Source organism: Eptesicus fuscus, chromosome 5, assembly GCF_027574615.1.
Source record: "Eptesicus fuscus isolate TK198812 chromosome 5, DD_ASM_mEF_20220401, whole genome shotgun sequence".
Classification (NCBI taxonomy): Eukaryota; Metazoa; Chordata; class Mammalia; order Chiroptera; family Vespertilionidae; genus Eptesicus; species Eptesicus fuscus.
The window spans coordinates 97,987,829-98,012,064 of record NC_072477.1 but is presented as its reverse complement, the minus strand read 5'-3'; the positions used below and the strand labels follow the sequence as shown (position 1 = coordinate 98,012,064).

General features: G+C 43.5%; 1 protein-coding gene across 1 annotated transcript in view; it reads right to left on the bottom strand.

Moving 5' to 3' along the window:
• SVIL (supervillin) overlaps positions 1 to 24,236 on the bottom strand; it is a 108,203-nt gene that overhangs the window by 6,948 nt on the left and 77,019 nt on the right. The window contains exons 17-28 of the mRNA XM_054716600.1: positions 21,784 to 21,956; positions 19,717 to 19,872; positions 18,425 to 18,561; positions 17,672 to 17,819; positions 17,398 to 17,543; positions 16,019 to 16,194; positions 13,222 to 13,366; positions 12,564 to 12,840; positions 7,230 to 7,381; positions 4,681 to 4,786; positions 3,830 to 4,037; positions 2,184 to 2,317 (exon numbers count right to left, since the gene is read on the bottom strand). Of these exons, the coding sequence (XP_054572575.1) occupies positions 2,184 to 2,317; positions 3,830 to 4,037; positions 4,681 to 4,786; positions 7,230 to 7,381; positions 12,564 to 12,840; positions 13,222 to 13,366; positions 16,019 to 16,194; positions 17,398 to 17,543; positions 17,672 to 17,819; positions 18,425 to 18,561; positions 19,717 to 19,872; positions 21,784 to 21,956 (1,958 nt within the window). The remainder of the gene's footprint in view (positions 1 to 2,183; positions 2,318 to 3,829; positions 4,038 to 4,680; positions 4,787 to 7,229; positions 7,382 to 12,563; positions 12,841 to 13,221; positions 13,367 to 16,018; positions 16,195 to 17,397; positions 17,544 to 17,671; positions 17,820 to 18,424; positions 18,562 to 19,716; positions 19,873 to 21,783; positions 21,957 to 24,236) is intronic.

The window sequence follows — 24,236 nt, the reverse complement described above, 5'->3', positions numbered from 1 at the left end:
CCTGAGGGGTCCCAGATTGCAGATGGTGCAGGGTGGGCTGAGGAGACCCCACCCCCGTGCACGAATTTTGTGCACCGGGCCTCTAGTTTACAATAATGAGTGAAAACAGTGTTTAGATAACATTTCCCCCATCAATGTTGGCAAAGGTGGGAAAGGTCATGTACTGTGTCTGTGACTGTGCTGGGAAATACACTTTTGTACACCGCTGGTGAATGAACCTTGGCACAAATGTTCTGTGGGTACACTTGGTGATATGGATATAGTTGAACATAGCAATTTCATATCTAGGAATTTACCTTAACTAGGAATGAATTCAGATCATTATTTTAAAAGTTATTTACAACTCTATGTTTATATAATAGAGAAAAATTAGAAACAAAACTCAACTTTCCAACTTTAGGAGCCAGGTTAAGTAGAAAATGTCATATATTAGAGAACATTCATGGTATGCCCTGCAGACATTAAAGTCTAAATATTAACAACTTGAGAAACTGTTCACAATAAACTAAAGAGAGAAACCAGCTTACAAACAATATGTACAATGCTATCCAAATTTTTTATTTTTTTGCTAATCCTCACCTGAGGACATTTTCGCATTGATTTTCAGAGAGAGTGGAAGGTAGAGGGACAGGCAGAGAGAAACTTCGATGTGAGAGAGAAACATCATTTGGCTGCCTGCAGCATGTGTCCCAGCTAGGGCCGGGGATCAAGCCTATAACCGAGGTACATGCTCTTGACCAGAATCAAACTCGAGACCTTTCAGTTTGTGGGCCAATGCTGTATCCACTGAGACAAACCAGCTAGGGCTGCTATCCAAATTTTATTTTATTTTATTTTATTTTATTTTATTTTATTTTATTTTATTTTATTTTATTTTATTTATTTTATTTTATTTTTTTATCCTCACCTGAGGAAATGTTTTTATTGATTTGAGAGAGAGAGACAGAGAGAGATAGAGACATCAATGAGAGAGAGAAGAAACATCAATTGACTGCCTCGGGTACGTGCTCCGACCAGGGATGGGTATGCGTCCTGACTGGGAATTGAACCCACAACTATTTGGTGTAAGAGACGATGCTCCAACTATCTGAGCCACACTGGCCAGAGCAAATTTTATAAAAAAAAAAAAAAAAAAAAAGTATGTATAACAGAGAAATGTGAATTCTGGTTATCTTTGAGAGATATGATTATAAGTGTCTTATTTTCTTTTTTACTTCTCTGTATTTTCAAACATTCTCCATCAATATTCATTATGAAAAAACTATAAAAATTTATAAAAATTGAGAGGTAGTATATTAGAGGGATTATGTGTACAGTCCATTTTTGTCCAATCTTGGGAAAGTTGATTAACTTCTCTGTCCTTCAGTTTCCTCATCAGTAAAAATGGAAGAGTGTTTGTTGAGTAGTAAGAATTAAATGTGTTAATGTCTATACAGGCGTCCTCAAACTACGGCCCGGGGGCCACATGCGGGTGTTTTTGCCATTTTTTGTTTTTTTTTTTTACTTCAAAATAAGATATGTGCAGTGTGCATAGGAATTTGTTCATAGTTTTTTTTTAAACTATAGTCCGGCCCTCCAACGGTCTGAGGGACAGTGAACTGGCCCCCTGTTTAAAAAGTTTGAGGACCCCTGGTCTATCAGGTGCTTACAGTGCCTATATCATCCTAACTGCCTAATAATTGTTAGCTTTTCTTCTTATCTTAATCTGCATTTAACTTGATCTTTACATATTTTGTATTTTTGCATTTAAAACTGACACACTCTCTAAGTTAAACTCCACCCCTTCCCTGCACCCTGGAAGCTGGCCACACTGAACGCATCTAGTTCCATAGGTTCACACGGTCATTGCTCATCTGGTTTCCTGGAATTTTCCTCTCCTCTTCCTCTCAAGTCTCACCTATCTCCAGATCCATGTAAATGCAGTGTCTCCGTGGAGCTGGGTGTGATTTTTCCTGGTAGAAGTAATGTTGTTAAGTTTTTATTCTCAACCTCCTTCACCTGTACCTCTTTCATGACACAGAATTTTTATTTGGCATTATAATTAGTTATACAAATTATTCAGCCTTGTTGGGTTGTAGGCCCATGAGGACCTAGCCTAGGTTTAATTCTGTATGCACTGTACATAGCTCAATAAATATGTATTGCATAAATGAGTGGCCAGAGGCTACAGAATGTGGTATTACCTTGAAGCATGCAGTCGTAGGCTTTCCTATCTCTCCTTCCTAACGCGTCCCAGAATCCCAGAGGCTCGGAGCCTTCCTCACACTCGTGTATTGTCACTTTGCTGCTACTATGCAGTCCTGCTTCCAGGGGGCATCTGTATGAAGACCAATCATTTTTATTAAGCTTTGAAAGTACTGACAGCACAAAATTATTCAAGATTAAATCTACAGGTGAGTTCGCCATCTCTCTTCTACTTTCTAACTAAATCAATTCTTACAAATGAATAAAAACATGCTCTGTGGGGTAGAGGTTGGTGTGGCCCTTAGAGAGGAATGTACAATTACATGTAATTTGTAATGAATAGAATACACATTTCTATATGTAATATATATATATTTACTATTCCTGGTCTTCTCCTGTGGGAACATAAGCTTCATGGGGACAGAGCTGGGATTTATTCACTGGCAAGTCCCTAGTCCCTAAACCTCTGCTTGGCACCAAGTAGGTGCTCAAGAATTGTTGTTAAATGAATGAGGGAATGAGTTCTTTGTTCTTTTGTTGTTGTTTTTTCAGAGGTCCATGTAAAGAACCTGATGGGCCATGAATGCCTTTGAATACCTAACAGAATGTCATTTATCACCCCTCCCTACTCCCTGGCCTGCAGGATGGTGTTTTGAGATGAAACATCTTGCCTACAGCCACCTGCCTGTTGAAAGTCCACTGGCCCTCCTTCTCTTCTCCGCCCTCTCCGTGTAGTGCTGGGTTTTAGAGCAGTCACAGGGAAGGCAGGCCCACAAGTTTTGATGCCCAGAGAATGGATTTTTACCTTGTGGCCCTGGGAAACTCCTCATTTTACTGTATAGATGTGACAAGGTCCTCCAAGTTCTCACTGAGGAAACGCTGGGCGTCTCCTGAATGACTGGGGGGCACTGGCATTTCTGTGTCAGGTTGCAGTGTCCACGCTGCATGAGCTGCTGGGAAGCGCAGAGCCCCAGCAGCAGCCTGCCTCTAGACTGGTGACCGGCCGGGACAGCCCCCTCCTGAGGGCCTCACTGAATGCTATGGCACCGTATGTTTTCTCTGTGCAAGTGGTCAATGCCAGTATCTGCCTGGGAGAGGAATAAAACCCTCCACCTGGTGGGCTCTGTCTGAGAACTGCCTCAGGGATCCCATAACTCTGTTAGGGGGCTGCTTTCCAGAATGCAGAAATACAGTCGTTCTCTAAAGAGGCACATCTTACTCCAAACTCTTCATTAGCTAAGTGCTTTTTAACATTCCACTGTTATGACAAAATTAAACCCTGAACTTCTAAAAGATATCTGAAATTTGCTCTGTTTAAGTAACACAGGACTTTTAGGCTTATAATTCAACAGCTGAGTCACACCCATAAAGAAACTAAAGTACTTGTTGAGGTCTTTTTCATCACCCCTCACTCTGCCTTTTATTGAGGCAGATAAACCCTCAAAAAGTGGGAGAAGCCCTCAGGTTGAAAGTTTTGGCTGAGATGCATCAGATCCACTTGGAATGTTAGACCCTGACAATGGTGAAGTCACTGTAAACACACTGGGATGTCCACTAGGAATCCAGGGAACCCTTCTGGCCTTAGGCGGCAAGTCCCACAGGTAACCCTCCTTCCAGAAGAGGCCCTCACGCCCACAACACTCACTGTTCTTTGATTTTATTTGCTGCAGTCCTTCCAACCTCCTTCGTGTGGGCTTGGGCTTTGCATCCATGCCACAGGTAAATGAGGGCTTTAGTTACGTTGAGAACAACCATGGACGTCCTGGACCTCAAGCTACTACAGTGACAGGCCACTTCCAGCAAATTTCCTTCCATGGGCACTTCTCCTCGCACACAGTACAGCCTCCACTCACCTGTAGGGGGCACCAGCGGCACAGGGTGAGGAGGTAGGCTGCACAGGGAGACTGGCCTTTGGGGGCCCTCCTCAGCAGTCAACAGCAAACTCCATTCTTTGACTTAAGGGAAGGTGGAGGCTGAGGCCATGGGCCATCTCACTGCCAACCCAGAACACAATTCCTTTTGGAGTTAGGAATAGGTTGTCAAAAGTTTACGATGCAGAGATACCATTTTTACAAAATTTATAAATGCCTAGGTAAGTCACAGAATAGGCATATATAAAAAAAACCTCTTAAGCTAAGGGTTTATTTTGTGTTGGTTTTTTTTTTTTTCGGATGCTGACCAATAAAAATTTATAATAGACAATCCACTGATTTTTTTTTTTTTTTTTTTTTAAAGAGAGAGTCACTGTGAGGATTCTGTTTAAGGTGAAGTAATCTTGCAGCCTCCAGCATACAATGCTGGATGCTGGGTCCACCCATGGGGGTGGGAGAGTGACAGCCCCGTAAAGATGCTTTATGAGGCAGACATCAGGTGGCTTTCGGTGGTAAAGCCATGGCCATATGAAGAGAGACTTACTCTAAACCCCCACGCCTATAAAAACACCTTCGAGGAGGGGGATGGGGGGGGAATCTAATTTGAACAGTAAAAGTGACTCACTTTGCGCATTTTCTTCCTCCTCTTCCCTTCTTCCGGAGTGCACCACCATCCCCCCCTGGAAGCACTGCAGGAAACAGGGGGGCTCCTTTCCCTGGAGAACCTGGACCTTTCAAGTTAAACACATTAAAATAAGTAACCTGCACTGGTTTTCCAAAGGCATACAAATTATATGCCCTATTGTAGAAAATGTGAAAAAAATACAAGAAACAGGAACAAAAGCCAATGACAATACTATTATCTAAAGATAACCACTATTAAAAATCTAGTGTATAACTTTACTTTCAAAGTATTTTTCAGATATGTGTTTTTTTCCAAACAAAAATATGACTATTGTTTCATGTTTGCTTTCTACCCTGATTTTTTCCTCTACCCTAATTTTTTCCACTTAAAGTTTGTCTGTTATTGAGTATTTTTTAAAACATGAATTTTGATATATAAATGGTATTTTGTGGTATAAATATAACATGATTGATTTAAACACATTTTTAACAAAGTACACCTCTGAGCAATGAGGATGACTAATCACCAACTTAGTAATCCTGGGGGAAAGAACTGTCTCTTTTGTAACATTTGCAAGAGTCTGATCAGAGCCTTTGTCCACCAACCACGGCCTCCCCTGGCCTGGTGACGCACTGTCTTCCACCAGGTGTTAGCTGCACCATAACAACGTCAGCGTTGAGTCAACTCACGCTTACTTTGGCAAGACATTTTCCCTTAAAGAGGGAAGTGTTTATTGAGGCTGGCAGTCGGGACACTGAAGGTAGGAAGCATTTCTCACCATGAGTTAATTTGTCAACCTCAGGGCCCATTTTGCATAATTAAATGCCATTTTGTGGCAGTGTTTTATATGCCTAAAGTGATTTTCCATCTGTTGGATTGATAAAAAAATGAAATGCTTCAACCGGATAGATTAAAACTCAAAACTCTAAAGATGATTTTGAGGGCATTCATTCATGGCCTTTCAAAAAAAAAAAAAAAAAAGGCAGTTGAAATTACTCATTATTACGAATAGATGAAAAAGCAACGGTCACTAATGACTATGAGTAAAATGTAGTCCCCAGCAGAAGAGGATTGGATCTCAGGAATCCAGAAGGCTGAGTGAGTAGTGCTGTTTCCGGAGAAAATGCCTCCGTTCTCCCTCCTCCTGCTATTGTTCACTGTTCACCCAAGATGTAAAAATATCTGCACCGAGAGCCAGCTCTTAATTACTGGTATTGAAGGATGGAACCTGAGGCACAGGTAATCCAAACCCTAAGAAAGAATGTTTACAAAACCTTGGATTTTAGTAGTAGTAGTAGTAGTAGTAGTAGTAGTAGTATCTGCCCGTTGTTAACCTGGCTCTGGGCTATAACTGGGAGGAAGACCAGGACAGATATGGTCTCTTTCAAGCTTGTGGGGAAAGACAGATAATAAATAAGTCAATAAAACCACCATGTAGTTTTACATAGCAGTAAGTGCTATGAAAAAAATAGCACATTGGAACATAAACCTGAATCAGACGAGCTAAGAGCATAAACCTGAGTCATATGGGCAAAGAGTTACATCCAGATCCAGGGGTAAGAGTGCACAGGCCCTGGGTGGGCAGGAAGAGGCGTTGAGGAGCAGCAAGAAGACTGGAGCAGTCGGGGCTTGTGCAAGAACAGGGAAGGTTGGAGAGATGTGCAGGGCTGCCCATGAGGGTGCTGGGAGACCACGGGACAGGCTGCTGAGAATGTGGGCCACGGGTGGTGGAGAGCCAGGGGTGATGCGATCTGGCCTGGTCTGGAAAAACCACTCGAGCTAGTCTAAGGAACGCAGATGTTGGAAACATTAGTTTTTACATTAATCTCTGCTATCTCCTTAGGGTGCATTTGTGTAAGTGGAATAACTGATTAAAGCTTATGAACATTTAAGGTTCTTGAGCCAAAGCTGTTTTTCAGGATGGCTGCTTCCAGTTACACTCCCAGCAGAAGCATGCGAGGTCCTCACCCACGGAGCCCTTGCCAGCGCCGATCCAGACTTAAAAAATCTCTACCAAGTTTAGAAATAGAAAATAGCATCTTTTTATTTTATTATGTCCATTTCCCATTTCCTTGATGATTAGTTAGGTGGAAACTTTAAAAAAAAACACTTATTAGCCTTTTGTCCTTATTTTGTGGATTTGCTACTATGTAAAACTACATGGTTGTTTTGTTGACTTATTTATTTTCTGTCTTTCCTCACAAACTTGAAAGAGACCGTATCTGTCCTGGTCTTCCTCACCATTAAAACCCAGAGCCAGCTTAATAACGGACAGTTACTACTACTGAAAACCAAGGCTTTGTAAACATCTAACATCTGCTATTTGCAGATACATTTTGATGAAGACCATGTTACAACAGGTGGGCCTTCCTGGCCCAGTGGTGGGGGGAGAAAAATGAGGCGCAGCCTGAAGTGTGGAGAAGCCCGACCAGGACTAAAAGTGTGTTGGGTGAGTTGTCTTTGTTCATTAGAATCGGGTCCTGAGGGGACCAGGCGGCCCATGCCGGGCCAGCTCTCTCATTTCCGGTGCAGCACTCTCCAGGACGTACCTGGGCACCCCTCTCCTCATCCAGCTCCACGGTCATCAGAGCTGACGTGCCCTTCTCACTCACAGTCGACTGCCGGCCTTGCCAGAAGAAGTAGACGCACTTCTCTCTGCCAGCCACCCTTACAGAGTGCTCTGCCTTCTGTCGGCTCCCCACTGCAAACACAGAACAGCAGAGGGCGGGGTGAGCAGCTGATAAGGCAAAAGAAGGGCAAGTGCAAGGCTCTCTTCTCAGGCTCTCTGAGGAAAAGCAGGAGAGAAGTAGCTTTTGGGCACCCAAGCTGAGGAGAAACCATTCATCACTGGAGGGAAAGGAAACCATACTGTGGGACAAGAGAAAACCCACCTCTCCCAGCTAACGGATCCTGCAACCTCAGCTGGAGGGAAGTGATCCTGATGCCCTAAGACAACACCTGCCATCCTAGAGGAAGATGGCGCACACTCCCAGGTGACAGAGGAAGTGGTGACGCCACAGCAGGACCTACAGCTCCCAAAGATGCAGGCGCAATTTCCGAATTATACCACTCTTTGGCAAAAGATGTGCTGGTAGAGATAATCTATTGAAAACAACAGCTGGGCCAGCTTTAAGCACAAAGGAAAACATTTAGTCTGTTAAAACTATTCTAGTGGAAAAAAACACACTTTGATGTCTCGAAGTTCTGTCAGAAATAGAAGAGATGAATCGTTGACATATCACTTTCATCAAATAATCTGGGATTTAAATATCTGTCACCGGGGCTGCAGCCAGGATTACTAGTAAGTGTTGCTTATCCTTACTGTCGGGCGCCTCGCAGGCACTCGCTACCTATTAGCAGCCCACAGAAGGCAGATCCCACTGAAGAACAGTCACAGAGGGTTAATTGGCCAAGTGGTGGTTTTGGACAGTATTTCAGACCTCAAAACCACTACGTTTAGGAATAGACCTCACTTTAGACGCTCCTCATTCATTTGCTCAGCAAATATTTATTGAGCAACTACTGTGTGCCAGGGGGACTCTTTAGGATTCTGGGGCTACAAAGATGAGCAGGACAGACACCTTCTTTGCTTTTGTTCTAATAAACAAATAGATGAGCAAGATACTTTGAGACCGTGGTAGCGATGAGGAAAACAGGCAGGGCCAGGGTGCATGCTCATGGGACTGCCTGTGGAAGAAGGCCTTTCAGCAGAGGTGGGTAAGTGGAGGCCTGAGTGATGATGACCTAGAAGGCAGAGTCTTTTAGGCTGAGTAAGGTCAGGACACCAAGCTCTTTACTAAAATGCCCAGTGGCCTAGTAAGTGGGCTCAGGATGCCAGTGGTTTTAACACCCATTATAAATGAATGATAGTAACTGTACTCTCTGCTCTATATTACCTTAATTTTTCTCAGCTCCAATCCCATGTACTAAATGACAGGTGTCCTGAGGTTTGAAGATAAGAAAAAAACTTATTTAAGATCTTAAGAGGTCAGAAGCCATATTTATTTATTTTGTTTGTTTTTTTGGCCCATTAGCAAAGTACTCTATAACAGTTCATAAAGGATTATAATTCTTAATGAATTTTGACTAAGCACTATCTTCAGTGCCACCTACTGTACACCTCAACTGGTCGAGCCTGTGTATTTTTAGTGGGAAAGTGAAATAGCAACCATCAATGAACAGGTTATAAATGTCCACGATTAAGTTGGAAGGCACCTGATTGAAATTTATGCAGATTTGGATAGGAATAAAGGTTTGCCTTTGATTAGCAACCTTCAACATAGTGAAATTTAGTTGTGTTAACCTGATTATAGGGAAAAGATATGCTTACAATAGGTCACAGCAGTTGATGCTTATCTTGGGATTTGTTAGCTCGTAAGTACATTGTGTAAATATATAGTAGTCATGCTCAATAACCACGGCTTGCACCCTAACATTCTAAAATGGACTTGAGTGTCTGTACCGAAAATAGAATTGTGTTTTATAAAACAGATTTTTCACTAATTTTTCTTGAAACTTTCTTCAACATATCCAAATGTAATCCTATATACAACTTAATTTTTAACTCATTTATTTATTTTTAATTTTAGCAAAGGAAATATTGAGCTTTTATTAGTAAGAACTTCTGAACTACAATCATTATAGCCATCAAATGCCTAATTTAAAGTGTTAATGTCATCAAAATACTTTCCAGAGTAAGTTCGTTAGCAGCAGTTGTATTTAGGAGAAACAGAAAACTGAGGTATGAACTCTCACGGTCAAGGGTCTAGAGCAGAACCCCCTTACTGATTGCTACTTGTAGGAACCCGACCTGTATCACGCTCCACGTGGCCTGGCCCAACATCACTGGGTACCTCAAGCAGCTTATTTCCTGACCTTCGGGGGCAAGAGCCATGCCCTGCAGCTCCTGAGGTGGTCCCTAGGGCAGGGCACCGACCCACCGAGGCTTCGGGGCTCCCTGCTGTGGACCCCAAGGAGCTGAACTCTGTGTGCCTGTGGCTGGGTGGCCGGTGTCCAGTAACAAGATGACTGTACTGCTGCTTTCTGCTGAGCATGCCCCAGAGCATCCTGAGCTCTGAGTTCAGCTCTGTTTGCAGGTGCAGCCCTTGTGGGATATGACTGATGAGCAGCTGGACTAGCAGTCAGCAAGGGGCCAGTGCTTCTAGGAGGGCCACATGTGACTGCAAATGCCATTGGTCTATGCTTTTCTGCTTTCAGAGGGACGGTCTGGAACCTGAGTGCTCCCTGCTCTAACTTAATTCTCTGAAGCTGGACTTCTTCAAAGCTGTAACTTTGCTCATAAAGATACTGCTGGATCTGGCTGTGAGAGGAACACATTGTCTATTTGGAAGAAATACAGAAAGTATTTGCCTGGCTCAAATCATTATTTCTTAGGGGCCTCCAGGGAAATAGTCTATGAAGACCTAAAATCTTACATTTATTTAGTTAATTTATTTTCATCTCATTTCATTCATTCATTCACTTGCTATTACTTTTTTTTATAACCAACAGCTCAAGTAAGGAAATGACTCAATTTTACACTGTAGAGCCCCTTCGTCTCCTTTTATAAAACAAGTGAACAGTTCCCCTTGTATTTTAAGAACATGAACTAGTCTTCAAAGGTTATTCCTTAAAGTTCCCTGTTCCACACCCAGAGCTGAGTAGTTTCTTCCCCACTAAATTCCCTCTTATTGTTTTTATGGCCAGCCAGCAGCACAGGTTATTACTTCCATTTGCCAATTCTGCATAGTGACTCATGGGAGTTGCTGTTGTTTTGGGTAAATCGACATTATCTCATCTTCACTTTAAAGGTAGTAATTATGCCATTGCTGCTGAGAATGTCAAGGATGATTATTTCCTGCAAGGCATATGCTAAACATTATACATACCAGCCTATAATATTCTATGAGTTGGGTGTTATAATCTCTATTTTCCAGGTGAGAAAACTGAGGCTCAGAGAGGTAAAGTAACTTTACCCAACTTGCAGAGATAATATGGAGGGCCTGAGAGAAGACCCAAGCCATATGGCTCCAGGGCCCGTGACCTTCCCTCTAAGTGACAGGGCCTCCTTATGAAAGGGAACATGGTTTCAGTGCCCAGCTCCGCTCTCTCCTAGCTGTGTGACTCCAGGTGAGTTACTTAATTTTGTGTCCTGCTCCTTATCTGAAAAATGAGCACAAGCACAGAACACATCTCATGAGCTCGCTGGGCACTCAGCTAGCGCCCAAGGTAAAGCCCCGTGTGTACCTGTGTGCTGGGTGGCCCCAGCACCTGCAGCCCAGCGCTGGGCACAACCCTGCACAGCCTCCTGTCCCGCCTTCCCACTGCGGGCAGTTGCCATCTCAGGGGACCGAGCTCTCTCATTGTCATTTATAACATACTAGAGGTCCCATGCATGAATTCATGCACAGGTGGGGTCCCTTGGCCTGGCTGGCAATTGGGGCTGATTGGGGCCGTCTCACACAGTCCCCATGGGGCCAATCTGGGCTGTCCGGCGGGACCATGGGAGGTTGACTATGGGAGCGCACTGACCACCAGGGGGCAGCTCATGCATTGAGCATCTGCCCCCTGGTGACCAGTACACGTAACAGCTATCGGTCAGTTGTCCAGTCATAACAGTCGCTTAGGCTTTTATATATATAGACTAGAGGCCCAGTGCATGAAATTTGTGCATGGGGGAGGGCGGGGAGGGTCCCTCAGCTCAGCCTGCACCCTCTCACAATCTGGGACCGCTGGCTTCTAACTGCTCGCCTGCCTGCCTGCCTGCCTGCCTGCCCCTAACCACTCACCTGCCTGCCTGATTGCCCCTAACCACCTCTGCCTTGGCCCCTGTACCTGGGACTCAGGCTTCCCTCCTCCGGCCAGCCTCAGGCAACTAGGACCTGGGCTTCCCTCCCTCTGGCCAGCCACAGGCACCTGGGACCTGGGCGGCTTTGCCCGGGCCGGCACCCGGGACCCAGGATGGTGCCGCCTGGGCCCTGGCTTTGTCAGGAAGGACATCCGGAATGACATCAGTAAGATGTATGCTCTATCCATTCTAATTAACATATTACCCTTTTATTAGTATAGATACTTCTTGAAGGCAGGGTCTGAAATATTGACTTGCTCCCTATAAAGTCTCTAACACACAGTAAATGCTGTGCAGTTGATTAAAAGCTTTATTTTTGATAAATTAGGAAAGAAATCAAATGGTTCTAAGTCTACAGGTGTTTAATCAGCAAACCATGTGGAGGCAAAGGGGATCATAAGGAGGTGAATCAATTCCTCTGTAGTTGAATCTCAAAATCAGAGTTGTGACATAAACTCCCTGCTGAATGGGTAGGGAGGACGGACACTGAGCATAACAATGATAAGGCTACTTTTTGGCAAAAAAAAGGGAGTCTTTCTCCAGAGTCCACTCACTGTCCTCCCTCAGAATAGCTTCTTTCATTTTTAATACATCATTTTTGTGCATGTATTTGCTATAATGTTACTATACCATTTGGTTTCAGTTCTAAATCATCCACATATGCTTTACTCAACTACTTTAATTTAAGCAGCATCCATCTACATGTCCAATGTCATCTGGAGGCAAATGATTACTTGGCTAGAAAAACCTCTGGGGACAGGGCAGGGGAGGGAATGAGGTTCCTGGAAAAATCCCAACGTGCAAGTTTCATCTCTGTAAGGAAAAGTCCCGGATGTTAGCAGTACTGGGCTGTTAGGCATTCATCTACAGGTTTACTAACTGGTACTCAGAGCGAATGAGTATGCTGGCGCGCTGCCCCCACGCAGCCAGCGTGAGACATGGCGCACAGGGAGTCGGGCTCCAGCAGCCCTGCGGCTCCCAGCCTCGGTGTGGGGGCTGGGCCTGCCTCAGCGTGAAGAAAATGTAAGTCACTAACCTGCAGTGCTCACCATGTACTTCCACTTGACCACATAGGCGTCCCCTTCGTGGAATTGCCCAATGCTCTGTTTGGGGAGCCTGCTATAGTCGAATTCGAGGATATGCCAGACATCCACTGAGACACTGGCAATCTCAAAGTGCCTGCGGTCATCCCCTTCCACTAGGCCATAGCCACGGCCCACGTTCACCCCATCCAGCACAGTGCCAGCTGTCGTCTGGGGCACTGGCACCATCCGGGTCACATCGTATGGCTTGACTTCAGCCCTAGGATCTTCCTACAGGGAACAGAAAATGTCTGATCAGTTGCCTATTTTTCAAGCCGTTTTGTCTCGCACTCCATGCTGCTTCACGGTTAACCGGACAGTGTAAGAGCACAGCTTTCACACTCTGTCCCAGGGCACTGAACTGCACTAGGGAAAGGCTGCATTTATGGGAAAGACTCGGGGAGGCCTGAATACCTACCCCACCATAGTGAGCGGGACGCCCATAAACCCAAAGGGGCAAACAAGGCTATTTTCACTCTTCGAGTTGGAATATAGTAGGAAACTGGTTTGCTTGTTCTACTAGTAAATCCTGGGAAGTCTTTTAGCTTTCAGGCCTCTTTTGTTGGGACCCAAACCAAGCCCTGAGGTTTGAGGCCTGGCCACCCGGAATACCTTCTGCTGGGCAAGTTCACTGGCGTTCTTCTCATTAGGTCTCTTCAGTTCGGTCCAATCGAGAAATTTTTCTTTGAACAAAATAGTCTCATTGTGTTCTGTAAGTCTCCCAAATATTGCCCAATCAGGCCGCCCCTGTCCTTTTCTGCAGGTAGGTGGGTGGTGGTGCAGACAGGAAAAGAGCCATAGTTAAGCCATGATAAAACAAAGGAAAGGAATCTAAAACAAATACATGTGGTTATTGAAAAAACACACACACAAAAAAACACCCCAGAATATATAAGTAGTATGTAGAATGGTCTGTTCTTTCTTATTTTACCAAATAAGTGACATTTTATTATTTTAGCCCGAAGCCTTGCAAAGCTTTGTGTCCACAGAATTATGAGTTGAGATGCAATGAGGACCATGTCAGGACTGGACTTTTCTTGCATCCTAGCAAATTCTCGTGTTCGGGAGAGCCTGGGGGTTGTGCATTAGGCTGGGAGCAGGTGAGGCAGGAATTACATGCATATCTTCCTGGCCTCCTTCATGCCGCCCTCAGGCACCTCAGCTGCTCACCAAGTTTCTGTAAAGTGGAATAGATGGGAGTTCACCTGAACTCTATTATTTTAAGTCATGTTACGACAAACTCTCCAGTCTAACTCTCCTCTGTTACTAAACTGAACATAATTTCATATACCATGAAGTTAAGGTTTGCATATTTATTTCTAGGCCCCTGGACGTGACAGTAGGCAGGGAGAGCACAAGGACACAGGGAAGGAAGTGGCACAGCCCAACCTGGAGGGCTGGTCCTGTCTCAGTACCTCAGAATGTGAACCTGTGCTTGAAACAAAAGGTGACCAAGAGAAAGGTACTGGCATACCTCAGAGATACTGTGGACTGGGTTCCAGACCACCACAGAAAAGCAAGTCATAAGCTTTTTGCTGGTGGAGGGTCTTGCCTTCAACGTGTAACACTCAACATTTGTGAAGCGCAATGAAACGAAGTATGCCTGTACATCTGAGAAAATACATGCTGTGGAGGGTCCAGCCCTGAGAAGAAGGTGCAGGCATTGCTCATCCTTCCAAATCAACCACTGGTTGTGAATTATGACCAGGATGCATATGACGCCTCAGACCGATGGGCCGTGCTCACTGGGCCCTGCTGTGGCTCCTGTTTTGGACCAGACTACAGCTTCTGGCCCAAAGGCACATCACAGAGGCTGCCTGTCTCAAAGGAGACCAAAGCAGGGTGCAGATACTGCTGCCTCATTCTCCCAGGGGACTTAAGGAACCAAGTATCAGCAACTATGGAAAATGCAGGACTCTCTTGAAAGGCTGTGGTCTTCACCAGAAATGCCGAATGACTGTCTTTTATATAAATTTGACTCTGCAGACTTGCTAAGATGCCTACAGGAAATGCACTTGGTGTCAGTTTTAGAAATGTGTCTTTTAAGTTGTGAGGCTGCACACATACGAGAGGGAACAGGCCTCAGAGTGACAGTGGGAACAGGAGTGGGAGCAGGTGTGCTTGTCCCCATCCCTATGACACACACTATCCAATTGGGCTAAGTCATGACACCTCAGTGGTTTCAGCCTCCTTGTTTCTTAAGAAGGGCTAGAGGCTTAATCTTGGCTGCACTTTAAAATGTCTGGGAAGCTTTTAAGACATACTGATACTGCACACGAATTGAGAACACATCTCTGGGGCTGGGGCTGGCACATGCATTTTTTTAGAAAAACTCCTCAGCTGATTCTGATCTGGGAGATGTTGAAAACCAGGGGGCTGAGTACTCCCTCAGCTGCTTCCAGATCTGTGGGCATGTCACTGCTAAATAGGAATTGTCCATCATATGGATTTTATGCTCACACATTGTATTTTTCATTTATTATACTAAGTAAGAGATTCTTTTTAGCCTTCACCTCTGTCTGTAAAATGCTAGTTATTACAATACTAATTTTAGGTTAAATGTGATTAAAAAGGGTTTGAAAACTTTTCACCTTATATCAACAGAATTTTTAATAGTTTCTATTTGATAATAATAAAATCAATAACTTGATTTTAAAACAGAAAACTAGGTAGGAAAGTTGAAATTTGTATACTAGCTCAATGGAAATGATTAAAATGCAGTTGTGTGATACCTATGCACACCTATTTCTATGACACACACTTCTTTTTTTCTAGTTGTTAAGAAAAAAAATAATCCCTTTGCATAAAGAATTATTTTTCTTATGATCACATTTCTTTGAGTTTGTGCGAATTCTTAGGATTTGCCAAATTACTTTAAAAAGTCCAGTATGCTGTAGAAAATAATAATTTTACAATCATTATTTTAATTCCATATCATCCCCCCTCCTTCTGAGAGAAGGCATAAATGTCACCTACTGCCAAATAAATGATAAACCCTGGAATTCAAGGGCTATGCTGGGACAGTATGAAGTTAGAAGGAAATGTGTTGCTTTTGCACCTTTAGATTAATGGCTGAATTCCAGACCCTGGGAAGTTTTCAGATCAACATGTAATTTGTTTAAACAATTGCTATTCATCTTTCAATAGCACCTGGAATGCTGCAGGTGAAAATAATTTGTTCACTCCAAGACATGTAATATAACAAACATCTTCCAGAAGACATCTGTATTTCTGTATTACTTAGGTAAAAGCTAAAGAAATGTTCCTTTGTAAATATTCATGGTACTGCACGGCAGTCATTTATGAAAACAAAAACCTATGAAGAGCAACAGTAGCCAACTGGGGTGAGAACTGAGGCCCCTGAGGGAATCTGCTCGCTCTACAGGGCCATGAGAGCTCACAGGAGTACCTGGGAATAAGCGGATTGCATTCTCCAGGATCCAGTGGGTTAATGTCACAATTCTCATAGTCAAAGGTTCCATTCCATAAGTGCTTTGCCAGCTGAAATGCTATTTTCCGTTGTGCCAATGTAACTTCTTTTCCGTGCCACACGTAAACTTCACTACCAAAATCAAACACCAGTACCTGGGAGAATGGCACAGAAGAATGTATTAACTTCAAGGATAAGCTCCAGTTGAATCAGGCTCCCTACTGACAGTGAGTCAAATGGGTGATGATACAAACCCAGGTGGAGCAATCAATACAAACACAAAAAGATAACAAGATCTACAAGCTGGCACTTCCAGCCAGCCTCTACCCGATGGGTAGAATTCTGTTTCATTGTCCTAAATGCCCAAGTTAATGTTCCCTCCTCTGAACTCTCAAACTACCTCAAACTTCTGATTCATCAAAGAGTGAAGGCCATCTTCCTATCATCCTTCCCTTTTCTCCCCCTCCTCCCTTTCTTCTTCTATTCATTCACTTAGTATATACAGGTCACTTCATACATTCCAGGCACAGAGATGACAGGTGTCATCTCTCCTCTATATAGTTCTAAGACGCTCAAGGGCAGAGACCATACCATACTTATATTTACAATAGGGTTTACTCTTTGCTGAGTGAATTCATGAATGGGGTACTATCTCTTATTTTCAAGCCTATAGTTTGTTCTACTCTTTCTTCCTAGAATAACTTCTCCCTTCATTTCCAATAATCCAAATTCTACTTAATTTCAAACAAGGCTCAATTTCACTTTCTCTTTAAAGTTATTCCTGATTATTTCTGTGACTGTTTTTTCCCCCATTTAAATGCCCACACATATGATACAATCAATCTAGTTTCAGATTACAGTCTTTATAATACTCTTTTATTCAATAAAATTTTGAGTAGCACTTTTTCTCTCAACACTTAGATTACTTACTTAATGGACCTGGAAATGTATGTATTTAATATTTAGGGTGGGAGAGAAAAAAAGGACATAAAATATGTATTTAATATTTAGGGTGTGAGAGAAAAAAAAAGGACATATAGAAATAATATATAATTTCCTGAAACTTAAGGACTGAAAATTATTTAATTTTTATACAAAAATCAAGAGATACGGCTAATATACATATACTGCCTAAAATAGAAAAAGCTTCAATAATTTATTGAAACTCCTTTGAACAATATTCTAAATTCTATATTAGTAATCAAGATGGAAGTAATGGTTGGAAATTACAAATAAATATCCTTTCAAAAGATGTTACCAACTCACGACAGTACTGACTGATAGCTAGCATTTATGGGGCACTTACTATCTATTTTATTGGGCAGCCCTGTGCAGACTGCTCCGCCCACTCCCTATACCTCTTTTGATTGCAGAAGGGAGCACTTTGGGATTTTCCCCCAGAAGTCGTCATCAGGAACAAGCTTGTCATCCACCAGACGGTAAGTGCAGTTTGTTTCTATTATGGCTGTTTCATACAGTTCGTCTTCCTTTGGGTCTCCAGCAGCTTTGGGATATGAATAATGAGAGGGTATTACATTAGATGTTGAAATGGGGCTGGTTTAGAAGGATGAAGTAGGGGAGAAGAAAGGATATTTAAGTCTTGTCATTCTCTAAAATACAGTAAACTCTTACATTGGTAACTGGTTTGGCCACCCAGAAGCTTCCAGAAATCTTTGGCTGCATGAGTGTGTGTATTAATTCCTTCTTCAATAGTTTGGATATAAGTAGCTCTACAACCGAGTTCCCTCTTTGTCTGAATTAAAGTTGCAAGTTCTGAGGCCTGAAAAAAGGGAGGAACACCATTATCTGTGTAGACAGCCTGTGGCTAGCTGGAGAGGCACACTCTGAAATCCAAGACCAGAAGTGGTGTGTCTGAAAGGAAAACCTGGTGACCAGGAGCCCAAGGCACTGGTGGATGAATATTTTCAACAAAATTAAGAAAATGTAACTAAACAACCAGAGGTATCAATTCTTTAGAGCTATAGTTCTTAATCTTCAAATTCAACAGATCACACGAATTGGTAAAAACTACCTGTTCGCTGGACTTTTCCCCATGAGATCCTCATTCACTGTGTCTGGAGCAAGATTTCACAGGGACTTGGGATAAGCAACTTTGAAGTGATGTGCCAGCTCCTTTTTTACACAAGAGTGAGAACAAAACCAGGACTTCAAACCTGGAGGGATAGGTAACAATCCCCCTAAAATACCACACGTGTACACCTACTGAAAGTTTGTTTGAGAGACATTCAGAACAATATCTATCCCTTCTCACTCAAATGAAACTGGGCACTTGAGAAGCTTTGCAATCATCTGGCAACGATAGAAGATTCTGTCGGTGTATAAAGGAGATGCTCAACTAAACTATCTTGTTGTTCGGATACCAACCTTCGCCTTTTCTATGACATTTGCGAACTCTCCTGCCCACAGGAAGCAGTGGTGGGGGGAGAGCAGGAGGAAGCAGTCCCCGCTGTTGAGTGACGAAGCCCGAGGTTCCACCAGTCTTGTCTGCACATGTCTTCTTCCTGAACACAAGGCAAAGAAACATCAGCTCCCAGAAAGGAGAACGCCCCCAGCCACAGGAAGGACCAGAAAGCACCCCGTCCGAGCATCGCTTTCAATTCTAAACAGTCTGGCCTACATATACTAGTTCCCGTGACTGGGAATGGCGGGGGGGGGGTTCAGAATGGCAGCATCATAGATTACGTTCCTTTTGGTGCCTTCCCAAATGCCACCATGTCCTCAGGACCACTGTCAGTTCCAGTTACAGCACAGATACGGGTGAGCTGGGGTTCCTTCCTCCAGGAAAGACAGCACCACGCTCCTTTCCCTTGTTCGCTCATCTCCTAGTCTTCCCAGGTGAGGGTGTGCCTTTCACAGCTTCGGCTTGCTCTAGAGTTTTTGGCTGGGAGTCCTTTGGGCATCAGCCTAGAGGCAAGCACTGCCTTGTGGATCTTTCTACAAACACACTGATAGTGTCGCCTCCGGGTTAGAACCAGGAATAGAGGCTGGTTATTGGAGCCTGTCACTGGGAAGGACAGTGGACATGCACAACATACGGGGAACCCTCCCAGACAGAGAGGAGATTTCATCTATCCTCTCCTGGTGATTAATATTGAGCAGTTGCCACTGGGACACATCCAAACCTATGCTCACAGCCCAGAGCTAGGTCTCCTTTGCTATGGATAGAAAAGGTGATGGAGTGGAATCCGGTTCTACCTCACTTGCTCTGCTTCCTCTGGATTCCTTCTCCAAGGATGTACCTCTCTCCCTCTGCCCTGCATTGACTCTTGTTTGTCTCGGGGAGGCAACTGTGTGGAGAGAACACTATGACAACTTAGGGGGTCTGGTAACTGCCTGACAGTGTGTGGCAGGGGCCCCGGGGTAGAGGGGGCAGCTGCCCAAGCTCTTTCTCAAATGGGAGAGACCTAGGTTCAATGCTGCTCAACAACTGCGGACCACAGGCACATTACTAAGCCCCTAAGCCTCAGTGGTACGCCACCTCCTGGGTTTTAAGAAGCTTACTTGAGAGGAGGAAGTTCAGCACCTGGTGCACTGCAGGTCCTCAAAAGCGTGAGGTGAGTTCCCTTCCCATGAGAGGCAGTTAAGGGCAGTCAGGACCCCTGATGCTGCCTGACTGAAGCCCCGGCCCTGATGTAACTCGTCCTGCTCTCACACACCTTTGATCTGCAACAGCATCAGCTTCTTGTAGGGCACTGCGCTGTTGTTAGAATTCTGTTCCGTCAGGTTGACGCTTCGCAGACTGACGCTGCTGAAGTTTTCTTTACTGGCTAAACCTGCCAGGGTGACTTCTGAGAAGTTGGAGTTGGAGGACACTGGGCCGATTGAATAAAGAAACACAAAAACACAGGGAAAAGCAAGATGTTCAGGTGAAATGACAATGTTTACAATCGGAAATTATTCATAACCAGCTATCTTTTTCTTTAAAAGTTAATCCTGATTAACAAGTCCGATTAACTATGCAGTGCAATGCTTAACCCCTCCCCTGTATTAAGAATTCAACACTGTACTGAAAGTATAAACTGCTATTGACAAGTGTCACACCTCACCACGTAGAGACAAGAATAGAGTGAAAATGTGGTACAGCTACTTTAGTATGAAATGAGGAACTGGACTCATTTGTTGAAATTCCACTCAAAGCTGTTAATTCCTAACAATGTTGAGATGTTGAAAATGCATTCTCAAGGAAGACTGTTAGGTGTCTTTCACCAAAAGCCTTTATTTTCTACCAAAAATAGAAAAGCAGGCATTCTATAAGGGATGGTTAATTTACAATCTTTTTCTGGAGGCAAAGTGATAAATTACTGATCCCCTGAGGTCCTCCTTTGCTTTCAACTTAAGATTGTAATAACAAGATGCTGAGTTTTCATGTGGACCAACAAACGTATATGTGCCAGTCACCACAAAGTGCCAGTCATCATCTGCACCCCCTAAAGGTGGAAATAGAGGAAAGATATATAAGACTTGTTTTAATAAACCTTCATTTCTCCAACTCATTGTTTAAAAAAATGTACATGCTGGAAAGGAATTCAGAAAAATTATTTTGCTGGGATTAGGTTCTAATACTGAGGAAATATATAACACATCTTGAGAATTCATGAGGCACAGTCATTTTGAAATATACTTTCTGAGTAAACCAGTTATGTTGACAAGACTCAATCACTTTATTTAGTTACTATATTTCTAAGAAAAGCTTTAGGAAATTGGTTTATGAGTGCTACAGGAAAATAAAAATTATATTCAAAATTGAAGAATATTCAAAACAGCACAATTATGTATGTCATTATCGCTACCAAGGAAACCTCTGTTTCAAAACTATGAAACTCCACCTTCCTGGGCAGGTAAAAGCAGAGCAGCACTGTTGCATGAGGCACACAGCCTGGAGCCTACCTCCTCATGCTCCTTTCACTGCCCCTCCCAACTCCCCCCTCTCCAACCAGCCCACATCCCATCAAAGACAATTTGCAGAGCACTGGTTTGTGCATTAATTAATAATATAAAAATCTAGGATTAGGCAAAGCAGTGATTTGGCACATTTTCCCTTGAGAGATCAAATGATTTCCTCTTGAATAAGATTAAGTGGAGAATTATTGTGTTTGGGCCCTACAGAGCTGACAATGGGGTGAATTACAAAGCCCCAAAACATCCTTTTCCTCCAATCTCTTGGAAAAAATGCAGAAGGGTAATTTGAATTTTCCAATTAACAGATGCTTAATGCTATAAGAATTTCTGTGAAAAGCCTTTACATTATACACAGATTTTTTGCAGGTGTGCACAAATTTACTCATTTTTATTTAATGAGTGTCTTATGAGCAACATTATTGGCCTTTGCAAGGCAGAAAAAGGAGGATTAAAATCACCACATCACACCCTGGCCAGAATGCTCAGTGGTTAGAGCATCAGCCCACACAACTAAGGGTCTTGGGTTCGATTCCTGATCAAGGGCACAGACCTGGGTTGTAGGTTCAATCCCCGGTCCTGGCCAGGGCACATGCAGGAGGCAAGCAATCATTGTGTCTCTCTCACATTGATGTTTCTCTTTCCCCTTCTTCCCCTCCCTTGTAGTCTCTCTAAAAATCAATGGAAAATATATCCTCAGGTGAGGATTAACAAAAAACTATATATTAAAAAATAAAACAAAATGTGCACCCTCAACTGTTAAAAAATATATTGCCAGATCACTAGTTCCCAAGCACAGAAGCAAGTTGGTGGTTCCAAATACTCACTCTTTTCTACTTTCATCCGTTTCGACTCCATAAAAGCAACGTTTAGTCTCTGCTCAGTATATTCCTGAAGGAGGTCTTCTCTTGCTGCCAGCATTTTCAGCGGGTTTTTGGAAGCCTGAACCCGGCGCTTGGGTCTAACTGCACGCTTGTGCTCGGCCACGGCAGACGTCAACCTGAGGAGCAAAGCAGAGCTGCAGCCTTGGTCTATAATAACTCCTGGCCTGTTGAGGTTCTCTGACCTGAAGCAATGGGCTCCACAGTTTTATTCCCTAATTTCATTATAAATCTTACAACTCTTCCTCCTGCCTGCCACTCTCCTGACATAAAGTCATAGTATCTTGGGGATGGAAGGGAGATTCAAGGAGAGAGTCATAGAGTTTAAGAACTCAGACAATTCCCAAAGCCCCCACTCACCCAACCCCGTGGGCTCTGCCTGAAAAGCAATAGTCCCTAATGGGGCAGCTTATCCCACTCCTACATAGCTCTTAAGGGTAGGAAGTTCTTCCCCAACCCTACACACTCACAGACCCGTTCCATCTCTGCCCCTTGTAATAGTACACATATCTACCTCTTCTGTTACTAGCAAGCCCTTCAAGAATTTACATCCAGCCATTGCTTCTCCATTTTATTCTCTTTCCTCCAAACTAACTTTTCTTTTCACAAAATAATTTTTCACTTCCCTCACCAACTCTCTCATAACGAGTCTCCTCACAACCCATTGCCCTCCTCTGAAAAATAACTACTATTTTGAAAAAATAGATTGAAATAAAATAGGCTCACAAAACCATCTATGACTGCTACACATTCACACAACTCTGGGGCAGAAGATCAGACACAAGGAGGTGGGAGGACCCAGTCACATGACTTCCCAACAGATTCCCGATGCTGCTCTCAACTTCCAACTGCATAGGTGTCTGCAAGTCTTCTTTATATATAATATTATCGTGTGTGTGTGTGTGTGTGTGTGTGTGTGTTTAAACATGCACATATATTTAAATTATATGTAATGATTTAAAAAATTTAAACAGTTGAGTTGGGAGAAGATTGAGAAATGGCTAAATAACCATGCACGCAAATACCCAAAATATTATTTAAATATGAGAAATGGTAAAATGTTAATTTTCTTAAGGTAGCAAATTAAATAAAAGAAGCATATTGAAACATGCAACAAATATATCAGAAGTAGTTTAAGGAAAAATTTATGACTACACAGACTTAAGGAAGAGACTGTCACTCTGATAAATTTTTATAAAATAGATAAATGTGGTCAATAGCTGTGGGTTTACCCTGTCCAGGGTATTTTTCCTGCTTCTGGTAAGAGCACCCTGACTCTCCTTTGGAGGACTCATCTCACTCCATCCCCTGCCTCCAAGCCCGGCTCAGGATTGGATCCAGAGACCAGCTCTGGCCAATCACTGTCTTGCATCTCTTTGGCCACAATGATTGCTTTAGGGATAGACTCACATCCAAGAAAATCAAGCCTGAAACTTCTGCTGGAACTACTTGGAAGAGAAGCTTCCTGTGCTGGAGTGGCCAAGTAAGAGCTGCCTCCCACCCCATGGTCACAGCCCAACTGAAAGTGAAGCAACCCAGAGGAAAGTAGGCAAGAGAGAGACCACATTCTGAAGAGGAATCATAAACCATAATTGCTTTCCTTAGGTGACTTAGTCAGGTTCCTATGTGAAGACAGGCCCTTGGACATCCTGAGAAAACTCTCAGATCTACTGATTTTATAAATTACTAGAGGCCTGGTGCATAACATTAGTGCACTGGGAGGCGGGGCGTCCCTCAGCCTGGCCTGTGCCCTCTCACAGTCTGGGATCCATCGGGGGATGTCCAACTGCCAGCTTAGGCCCACTCCCTGGAATAGTGGGCCTCAGCTGACAGTCGGACATCCCCCTATGGGTCCTTAGCGCTGCTGTGGAGGCGAGAGAGGCTCCTGCCACCTCCGCTGCACTCGCCAGCCATGAACCCGGCTTCTGGCTGAGCGGTGCTCCCCCCTGTGGGAGCGCACTGACCACCAGGGGGCAGCTCCTGTGTTGAGTGTATGCTCCCTGGTGGTCAGTGCTCATCATAATGACCAGTCGTCCCACCGTTTGGTCAATTTGCATATTAGCTTTTTATTACATAGGATCGTAGTTAAGTAACATGCTTTATTGATTTTCTAGTTAGTTGTATTAATTTGAGCCCATGAGATCCAAATACTTTTTAAAGTCATGAGTAAGAATGGTATGTCAAATAAAAGATGGTATAGAAATCTCTACTAACTGATGTTAATCTAAAAATATGCAGAACAATATTGGAGTATGTGAAAAATCCAGTGACATTTTAGGAACAGGGCAAACATCTGTGGCACATGCTCTGTCTGTAAGACTTTCTGCCTGAATGTGCATCGGTTCTGGGCACGCATGTTTCATCTACCCACAGCACTATGTGTCTGGTTCAGAGAATAC